At 46.7% G+C, this 10,842-nt stretch overlaps 1 protein-coding gene across 5 annotated transcripts in view; it reads right to left on the bottom strand.

Annotated features, from left to right (window-relative positions):
- Positions 1-2,419: 2,419 nt before the first annotated feature.
- The window catches only part of ARHGEF26 (Rho guanine nucleotide exchange factor 26), a 121,728-nt gene continuing 113,305 nt past the window's right edge, over positions 2,420-10,842 (bottom strand). For 4 of the 5 annotated variants that reach the window (XM_081828123.1, XM_081828116.1, XM_081828141.1 and 1 more), the window contains 3 exons: positions 6,813-6,880; positions 5,204-5,332; positions 2,420-4,613 (listed from right to left, as the gene is read on the bottom strand). In XM_081828123.1, the coding sequence (XP_081684249.1) occupies positions 4,471-4,613; positions 5,204-5,332; positions 6,813-6,880 (340 nt within the window). In that variant the 3' untranslated portion in view covers positions 2,420-4,470. The remainder of the gene's footprint in view (positions 4,614-5,203; positions 5,333-6,812; positions 6,881-10,842) is intronic. The other variant, XM_081828132.1, reaches the window with a different exon arrangement.

Raw genomic sequence — 10,842 nt, 5'->3', positions numbered from 1 at the left:
TCTAACCTAAATGTAGTCATAGAACTCCGTGTAATTTCAGTCCTTTAAAATTTGTTGAAACTTGCTTTATGACCCGGGAAATGGTCAAATGTTTTAATATTCTGTGTGTTCTTGAAAAGAATGTATATGCTTAAATTGTTGCAGTGTCCTGTATATATTAAGCTGTTGTTCAGATCTTCCACACTTCCATAGATTTTTATCTACTTCTACACTTTAAAGGGTCATGTGCTATGATTTTGGATTTATTTCTTCTATTTCTCCCAAATTTTGTTTTATATATATTGAGACTATATTATTGGGAGGGAATAGATATATGGAATTGTTACATCTTCCTGGTTCAATAAACCTTCCATCATTATCTAGGCTCTCTCTATCCCTAGTCATACCTTTTATCTTAAGGACTATTTTGTCGAATATTGACATAGCTCCATGTATTGACTATTGTGATGTTCTGCCCAGATCCTCCCTCAGGACTGAAGGACGATTCCCTTAGCTGCCCCAAGTGCTGTCATATGACAGCCTTCACCTGTCAGCCCTCTGCAGGATTGTCCTCCACTGAAGAGAGCCACTTCACCCAAGGCCGTTTCCCCTCCCCGGGGACAGCCTGCATCCTGCGACCAGTCAGAGCAGGTTACAAAGGTCCCCTTGCCAATGCTCCCTCCGCTCTCCTCTGGGACTCCCAACTGAACCTCGGCATTCTCTCTATCTCTGCGCTACACGCTTCCTTGTGGCTGTATCTTTTAGCCTCTCTTCCAGTTCACCAGCTATCTAACCTGTTCAACCTAGTTCCGTAATTCCTAGTGCTGATTTGTTTTTCCTCTGTTGCTTCTTACAGTTGTTAGTACTGTATTGCATTTTAAAGTTTGGCTTTATCTAAAAATGGTAATGATGATTGTTTGATGTAGCTAATGATTTCAACATCTAGGGTCCCTGTAAGTATCTGTTTTTTTCTGTATCACTGATGCTGTGTCTCAAAATGTTTGCTAATTTGTGGAACCTTTTGAGAATTTGTGTTTGGAAATAATACAACTAAGATAATGCTACCTTCCTTCACAGTAAGGTTTAACTTCTTTTTGTCCGGTCCGTAGTGTGCTAGAAGCCCAAAGGGCAAAGCTTGAGGTCCTCCAAGCTCATATCCTCACTCCAAAGCAAGCCCTTCGGGGATTCAATCCACAAGGGTGATCACCAGAGGCACTAAACTCTGCCCTGCATTATTTAGTACTCATGTCCCCTCAAGTAGCTCTGGCTCTGCTGCTTTCTAAAGTCCAGGGAAAATGTAGCAGCAAAGAGGGGAATGTATCTTGCTAGTTCCAGAGAAGGTATGCTCATCTCCTTCCTCTTCCATCATTACCTTGAGCAAAAATCCAACAAAGATTGGTGTTTCCTACCACATGGCTGTATTTTAGGAAATACAAGACACAGGGAAACAAAGTTATCTAGCATTTTAAGGTTTACAGTAGTGTTGAGGGCATAACTTTAAGATGACCCCCATTATTGCCGCACCTCCCGGCCGGCCCAGTATTACACCTGTGACTATGTTATATTGCATGGTAAAGGAATTTTGTGGATCTAATTAAGGTCACAAATCAGTTGATTTTGAGTTAATCATAAGGGTGATTATCCTGTAGGCCTAATGTAATTACATGAGTTCCTTAAAAGCAGAGTTTTCTCCAGCTGGTAGCATAAGATGGAGTCAGATTCCAAGTGTGAGAAAGATTCAACATGCCCCTGGTGCCTTGAAGATGAAGGAACCCATGGCAAGGAATATGAACAGGTTCAGGAAGCTGTGAGCACCCCCACACCCCTGGCGGCCAGTAAGGAAGCAGAGACGTTGGTCCCACAACCACAAGGACCTGAATTCTGACAACAACAGGTGTGAGCATGAAAGAAGATACCATGCTCTGGCTGAGCAAGCAGCCAGCTAACACCTTGGTGTCAGCCTTATGAGACCGAGACTCTAAGCAGAGAACCCACTGCGCCATATTGGCTTTCTTCACCCGGAACTGTGAGATAATAAATGGATGTTGGTTTAAGCCATTAAGTTTGTGGTAATTTGTTAGGCAGTAAGAGAAAACTAACACAGGAGTTTTTGCCCTCCACCAAGATTCACAAGGTGGTGGAATTTCACAAGCACAAAGGTTCGGATACTAGTTAGGGAACCACCAACTATTTAAGATAAGCTCTTCTGTCGTGCAGTTTTGTGGAAACTATAAGAAACATCAGGGCCCAGCTCTTAAAATTGCTCCAGCTCTCTAGGGCAGCTGATGCCAGCATGTACCCAACAAGGAAAGATCAGCGCCCTTTAACATTAGCTGTAGATCCCTTCTGAGGAGAACTCCGAGTTGACCAAAAATTCAGCAAATTATATACTTAAATGAATACACGCTATAGTGAATTAAATCACACAAATACAAAAGAGCAAGTATATACAAAAATCTTTATAAATTCACTTCACCAAAAGTATACAAGCAGTATCAATTTGTTGGGACAAAAAGGAGTATTTTTGTTCTCCACAGGTCACTGAAGTCATTATACAGTCTGAGAAGCTATTCGTAGAAACTGTCCTATAAAAATGAAAATGCACGGTGGAAATGAAACTATGTTACACACCCGCTGTATAACAACATGACCCGCTAACAGTACTAACCTGCTTGCTAAACGAGGCTTTGATTTATAAAATGCATGTATTTCCCAGACTTTAACGTCTCTACTTATAAATTAATTCACAGGATTCATACAATTGCTTTTTAGCTTCAAATGGATATTAGCAAAAATAACACAAAATGATCCCTTTGCAAGCAACACATTTATGTTCCTTCCTAAATGCAAACATCACATGAGATTAGATTACAATTTCTTAACCTCTCCTCTAAAAGGCCTGTGACATGAAAGAGGAGATCAACGCCTTGTTTTACCAACCTGGAGAAATCTCCTGCTGCGTCCACTGCTATTACTTCATTGACTGGCCCAAAGCTCAAGGAATTCAGGGCCTGGCATGTCTTTGACACCCAGAAATATCTGCATAAGTCAAGGGGAGTGAGCCAGGGACGAGAAGGCCCCGGGTGTACCCCATTGGCTCACAGCTGAGTTGGCAGGATGCAGGGTGTGTGAGGTAAGCATACTTAGCTCCCACCCTGGGCTTCGGCTTTGCTCACTTCGCTCAGGATTTGGGTACCTGGTTGGCAGGCAGTAGGTGGGACATGTCACACACAGATCTGAGTCCTTGAATAATGCACGCTTTGCCAGGTCTTACCCCTCTATCGAAGAAGACGGAATAGAGAGGAACCTAGCTGCCAGTACAAATCATTTCCCCCCCTCTGTCTTCCAAACCCACATTCCCTCTCTATGAAACGAACTACTTAAAATCCTTTCTCCTTGCCCCAGGGAAAGAAATGAAGTTCTGCAGGCACCCAGGGTTAAGAGATCCTCCAAATCCAGCAAGCAAGACCTTCAGTACATAACAAATGGATTCCCGTTAAGACCAAAATGTTATGTTTCGGTTAGGTGCCATGTTGGCATCTTGATACCAAGGCAGGGCCTAATTTTACCTTGAGAGTGTGTTTCAGCCAATTTCCTGTTTAGAAACAGGAGTAGGAATAGTCGAAAATCTTTATTAAAGAAATTTTAAGAGGCGAGATTATTAAAGGCAAAGCAGCCTCATGTCAGTTTATCAGCTCATTTGGGAACATTAATCCTATGTTCAGGATTTTTTCACTTATGTGAACCACCTAAATTCTATCTTATTTGAGTAGCCTGAGTAGGGTTTTATTAGGCTCTACTTATCGGAGACCAATATCGGGTCAGATGGGTTTAAAAAGAAAATCTCTAAAGTAAGCGTCTCTCCTACTAATGAGGAAAGAGGTGGCAAAAATTCAAGTGTCAATTTCCCTTTCCTGGGAAGAGGTTTAGAATAACTCAGCAGCTCCCCTTTTGAGCTCTACCAGTTCCTTGTGAAATGCTCAAAGCATTAGAATCAGATCTAAAATGTAAGAGGCAGAAAAAATATTTACAAAACTGGGCATTCCTTAAACACAGAGACTCTTGCCAAGACCAGGAGAACCATACAGAGGAGAGGTTAAAAGGAGGGACAGTAACATTCTTGGCGAAGTAGGAAAGAGAAAACCAGGGTACAGTCCCCAACATCCATTTTCCATGCCAGAAAAGGGTGAGCCTGGCCAGCGCTTCGGCCGCCGGGGCCCCGCAGCAGACTCTCCGCGGGCCTCAAGAAGGCTGCAGGTGGACGGTGTGCACGCACTGAGCCTTTCGAACTCACTGTACCTGGTAGCTGTTCTGCCGAGAGCGCAGAACCAGCTGGCAAGCATAAAGGCAAAGCGCTGTCACTCTGCCAATGAATCAGGCTGTGTTAAAATGAACAACAAAGCCGGCCCAGAACCAACCAGCCGGCCAGGATGTCGTGCAAATCTCGCGGTCGTGGAAGGCCATTGGGGCTGGGGGGGGGGGGGGGGGCGGCTACACGTTGGTTTCCAGTCCTAGCAAGCGTCCCATTCTCTCCACGTTCTTGTCAATTGTAGCCTGACAGGTTATCTCCTTGGCACATTCCATAGGAAACCAGCCCCTCTCTCCGTCTCGCAGCCGTTCCCCCTCATACCAGCCTGCAAACGAGAGCAGAGTCCTCCTGAAGCAACAGGGGTGTGGAGGAACCGGGACCCTGCCTAGCTCCGGGGAGGATGTCAGAGAGCTTCAGAGGCAGCATCCCACCCCAGCTTGTGCGTGACGGATGAGGGAAGGCAAGGAGACACGGGAACAGCAGGAAGGGCCTCAAGAAGGAATGGATGACACAGAGGAGGTGGGACACCAACTGGAGCCCTGAAGGGAGAAGGCTCAGAAGAGCCCGGGAGTTGGGCCAGGCTGGGGGAGGGGATGCTGTGCACAGACAGAGGCATCAGGAAACTGATTTTTTTTTTTTTTAAGTAAAGAAGGAAGAACCTCTGAAGATTAGCACTAAGTCACTGGGGCACTAGGAAGGAAGGGAAACTATTCAAGGTTGTTTTTGAATAATATACCATCTGATTGCATTCTTATTCAAAAACATTAAAAGCAATAGTGTTGACAGAGGAAAGGCAGGTGCATATGAAAAAACCAAAGGGATATGGAGGATGAGCACTAAAAACAAAATGAAGCTCCTCCGTTCTATGGCGCCCCGAAGGCTGCACCGGGCGCGCCCCTGAAAACCCCCACTCACCATCGCTGACCCGCTGATAGATGAGAACCACATCCGCCACCTGCAGGGACAGTTCATCTGGCTGCTTGGCAGTGAACGATCTAATGATTTCCACCTGGGTCAGTGCTGCGAGGGACAGGGGGGCACACACTGAGCTCCCGGTAGCAGAGGAGAACAGAACAGGTACAAATCAAATACATTTACTCGGTCTTTCTGTGCAATTCAAGGCCGGCATTGACAGAAACAAGTTAAACGTCTATCAAGCAGAAACTCTGTTCCAGGAACTGTCTTATTTGGCAAAGAGCTTTAGAACTTTAGAAGCTCAGGATCCAGAGAGGCCTTTTGTGATGCACGAATCCCCTCAAAAACAGCCGTGACAAGCTATACACAATAGAGCAAACAACAGCCATTGTGCATTGGGGAAACTGAGGCCAGACAGATCGGGTAACATCCGCAGTGCACCCATTCTCCCCACTCCCATCCAGGGGGCCTCCCCAGCCCGCTGGCACACGAAAGCTGCCAAAGACGTTCCGAAATAAAAGGAGCTCCAACCAAAAGTTAGACAACATTTTAGAGTTCCCCCAAAATGCTGAATCATAACAAAAGGATTATAACTTCAGTGACTTGGTACTGACTGACTTGAGTTCCTAATTTGTTTTTTAATAATATAGAACTTGATTCTAGGAAACTTTCAAACCAATCACTTTAGCTTTGGCTCCAAGCTTAAAGCTATGATTTTTGAGGGCTCCAAGATAACCAATTTTGCTGCCCTGGTTCTTTCGATTTGACCTTCCAGCTAGAAATAACCAGAGAAGCCTAACATCAAAGTTAAGGGGCTAATAAGCACAGGACACCACCCTTTACTGCACCATTCCTAATGCCCTAGAAGAATAAAATACATTTTCTTCATATTATCATTTTAATAAATAAGGTCAAAAGGAATGGTAAAGTAATCTTCTTTAAGGTTAAAAAATAACATTTCAGGGGCGCCTGGGTGGCTCAGTCATTGGGTGTCTGTCTGCCTTCGGCTCAGGTCATGGTCCCGGGGTCCTGGGATCGAGCCCCACATCGGGCTCCCTGCTCCGCGGGAAGCCTGCTTCTCCCTCTCCCACTCCCCCTGCTTGTGTTCCCTCTCTCGCTGTGTCTCTCTCTGTCAAATAAATAAATAAAATCTTTTTTAAAAAAAAATAACATTTCAGCTGAGATTCACACTGTCCGTATGGAAAAGGCTTAAACATGCAACTCTTGCCCATTAGCAACAGCTGAAAATCTAAGAGCTTTACAGGACAAGCAGGGCTTTCAACACAGGCTGTTTAAGTTAATCCTGACAATAACCCCGTATTGTATATAATGATGCAGCTGACTTACAGATGATTAAACAGGCTCAGGAAGGCTTTGCAATGATTTGCCACGTTTACACGACAAAGAACTGCACCTTGGATTTGAATCCAGAGCCCCTGGCTTCCAAAGCAGGGATCACAGGGTTCTGTGATGCAGGGCGACAGGAACGAACGCTTGGACAAGAAACACACGGAGCAGGGATTGTGGTGGATAACCATTAACAACCTAGCATCCAGCAGGGGGCATAGCCCCTCCACGGTCCAGCGCCGGCCGCCCTCCAGGTACTTACAGGTTCGGTCCAGAGGTTGCTTCCCGCTGCTGTGTCCCAGGGCGGTTATCCAGCGGGCCCGTTCACTCCTAAACACAGAGGGCAAATCCAACTGAGAGATTCAAGGTGCTGGGACAAAGCATGCAAAGCCGTTCCCAGAAAATGGGCGAGATTCCCTGGAGAGTTAGGGGGCTGGCCTTTTAGAAGAGGGGGGTATGAGTTATTTGAAAAAGATAATCTGGGGAATCTACGCTGAACGCTAGTTATTACTGTTAAAAAGATTGGGAATGAATTTGGCTAATTATTGATTAAATGGAATTTCTCACAGGACAGTTTAACCTTTAATAAAGAGCTGATTACACCAACACATAATCACATAAAGATATTTAGTATACTCAATCTGATTTAACATTTCAAAAAAGCAAATTTCATTTTAAAAAATTCGAGTACAGTCTCTCTACATTCTCTCTTCCTCCCCCTACACTCAAACCATTTCAGAAAAGATGAATCTAGACATATTTCAAGTTGTTTAGTTCCTCTTACAGCTGAGATTGCCAAACATGAGCCTTACTGAAATAAACAGAAATTCTTTGAACTTTCTCAGACTGTTCCCAAATGATTAAAAGGACTTAATGAACAGAGCCAAAAAAATTTTTAAGGAAAAACACAACTGAGACTTTTTAAATAATATTAAGCTATAATTACATGAAACAGAATAATTATTTAACTAAAGGATCAGAAGTCTCAGATAAGCATTATTCCATAATACAGTTATCCCCAGTTTTTGATTTGGAAAGTCAAGTATCAGGATTGCAATTAATTAAATAAGGCGCACACACACACTTTAAAATCTCCTAAGGAGCACTGATTAAACCCATACTACAGGGGCGCCTTCAGCTCAGGTCATGATCCCAGAGTCCTGGGATGGAGTCCCACATCGGGCTCTCTGCTCACCCTCTCCCTCTGCCCTACCCTCGCTCGTATTCTAATAAATAAAATCTTAAAAAAAAAAAAATAAATCCATACTACATGGCAGATACAAGCACTTGACATCCATTATTTCATGTCATTCTCCAAAAGCCCATTTAAAGGATAAGAAGGTTGCATGGAGGTCCTGAGGCAAGCTATCCAAACCAAGGTGAGTTTTGACTCTGCACTCCGCCTACTTAGGAAGGGACACCTTTATGCCCAGTGCTTGAAAAAAATTTTTCTTCTCCTGTAACAGCCTGTACCTAAAGGTGCTTCTCGCTGTTGCCCCATCTTCACCACCCCTCAGGTATCCTTCCATCTGGGCAGAGCAGACTGCTTGCCGGCCTGGGGCATGCCACGCTGTTCCACACCCTTCCCCGCCTGCTCTTCTCGCTCTCAAGTAGGACCTTCCCTCTGTTTCTACCCATTATGCTCGCTCACTCATCAATGAAGAACATACATAAAACACTGCGCTGATCTTAAGGGTATACAGAGGTGTGAGTGGTTTCATAGGCACACCCAACACCTTCCGTCCCTTTCCCGTCAATAACCGCCCACAAAGGGAACCACCACCACCTGTCTTATGCTTTATGAAAATGGAATCCTATGGTATGTCCACTTTTGTTCAGCACGTCCACTCAATTCTGAAAACACAAGCCTCACCTCCTCCAGGGGGCCTCCCCGGATGCGGGAGCCCACACCCCCATCGCCAACCAGTCTGACGGTCCTGCTCCCATGCACCCCTCTGCACAGCACTATCACATTGCTGGCCGGCTGGAAGCCTGTGTTGTCTCCAACACTGCCCGGCACGTAACGGAGGCCTGTAACCATCTGTCAACCTAAGGAATCGCACTGCCCCTCATGTCCTCACTCGTCTGTTTCTCCCACTAGGCCATAAACTTCAGGAGCGCAGGACCTGGGTCTTGTTCTAAATAGTTATGGAGCACTTACGCGCCAGCTACGGTGCTTTTTTGTATTTTTCAAGTGCCATCGAATTTAATCTTTACAACAATCTTGGAAATTAAATAGTAACATTATTATTTCCATTGTATTGTTCAGGGAACGAAGCTGAAGTTTGGAGGGTTAAGCAGCTGCTCCCGGTGGCAGGGCTAAGTGGTGGAGTCAGCAGATAAGCCAGGTAGTCTGCGGCCTGAAAGGCGGTGCTCCCTAGCAGGTGCTCACAAAATAATGAGGGAGGTCAGGGAGGACGGAAACCGCAGTGTGCTGAAAGACAGACTTACTTCGGAAACCGAGGCTGGGCCCCAGGCACGCGGGAGTGTCAAGGAGTAAGTCGTGTGCACAACTGAGGTACACACGGATGGTACTGCCTGCTTTTAAAAACTCGACTACACGGGCACCTGGGTGGCTCAGTCGGTTAAGCGGCTGCCTTCGGCTCAGGTCATGATCCCAGGGTCCTGGGATCGAGTCCCGCATCGAACTCCCTGCTCGGCGGGGAGTCTGCTTCTCCCTCTCCCACTCCCCCTGCTTGTGTTCCCTCTCTCGCTGTGTCTCTCTCTGTCAAATAAATAAAATCTTTAAAAAAAAAAAAAACTCGACTACAGGACACAAGGGCTGTAGCGCGGTTTTATAAGGAGCGAGTACTTTATACAAAGCACAGCCTCCTTTAAATGATCCTAAGCAAACACTTAAATCTTTGATATCATCTCTTCATCGGATAAGATCTATTTTTTTCTCGGGCTCACGTGGAATTTCCAAAGCACGAAGGCAGCTGAACACTACGTAAGACCTGACAGATGGAAGAACCGCTCTGCGAGAGAAACCCACGAGGCCCGTGCGCGCCCCCATGCGCCACAGCCAACCACGGCGGACTCCTCCTCGCCTCCCCGCGCACCTCCGCGTGGCCCTCACTGCCATCCGCCGCCCTTCGCGTCACTTCTCAGGCACAGCCCGCCTCTGGCATCCGGTGGCCCGTTTCAGGGACGGCCTGACCCTGCAGCCAGTTTCCAGAAGTCCAGATGAAACCTCTCACCCCCGACGCACGCTGCCTGGATGCTAATGGCATCCCTTGGACACGGCGGCCCCTCACGGAGCCTCAAGAGGACAGAACAAGACACTCCTTGTTGCCCTCACTGAAAGGAGCCGCTTCTTGAAATGGCTTCAATTGAGCCGGTCCCCCGCCCCCGTCAAAACCGCACAACTCCACTCACATGCCGTCAAAACCGCACAACTCCACCCACCACCACCCCCGGGGGGCCTCCGAGAGCCCTGCTAAGGAGCTCCTTCCCACTATGAAGCAGAAAGCACTGCATCCATCCCCGAAGCAGGGAGGAGACTCCCTCAACAGAAGAGGGAATTCTAAGAACAAGAAAAACCCGGGCATAGACATACCCGTTATTAAACTGCGCTAGCAAGTGCGGGACTCCCTCGAAGACAGCGCTTTTCTCCGGGGACAGCAGGAAACAATCGACGTGAATTCACAGTCCGCCCCACCCCAGTTCATAGACTTTTCCCTTTGCCCAAATAAAGCGAGAGAATGAGGAACAGTGCCGCTTCCGTGGACCACCATCCACCGAGCACCCCCTGCCTCTGCACGAGCCCTGTGTTAGGACGGGGTTGCAAAGTGAATAAAACAGGGTCTCTTGCTCTCTGCAGCCTCCAGCGTGAAGGAGCAGAGAGGGAAGAAAACAAACACAAAATCCAACACAGCATGCAACGGGCTACCTGCGGTAGAACATTCTACTTAAAACACCTGGCACCCGGGGAGAGACAGAGGACTGAGACATTTAACATAAGTATCTGCACGTGAGCCCTCTCCTGAGCCCCACGTTCTCCACTCACGACATAAAATTACGCACCCCCAGTTCCCTCCTCAGGGGTCAACTGCGGTCGCACCAGGGCTTGCCTCTTATGCAATTAAGCACAGTAGTTTAGCTTAAACTTAATTGCACAAAAAAGACACAAAGCTGCACTTCTCACTGAATACCAGGCATCTGCTAGAAAAGAAATGCGTACCGAGAGGGCGGAGAGTGGGCTCTGAAACGAAGATGCAGGGCCACAGACAGACTGGATACTGAAGAGCCTGGGGAGCATCCATGGAGGACTTCACCACCGAAGCGGTCTT

This window comes from Leptonychotes weddellii, chromosome 1 (assembly GCF_054177405.1).
Source record: "Leptonychotes weddellii isolate Sample4059 chromosome 1, ASM5417740v2, whole genome shotgun sequence".
NCBI classification, from domain to species: Eukaryota; Metazoa; Chordata; class Mammalia; order Carnivora; family Phocidae; genus Leptonychotes; species Leptonychotes weddellii.
The sequence above is the reverse complement of the archived record's forward strand: the minus strand, read 5'-3'. Positions and strand labels throughout refer to the sequence as shown.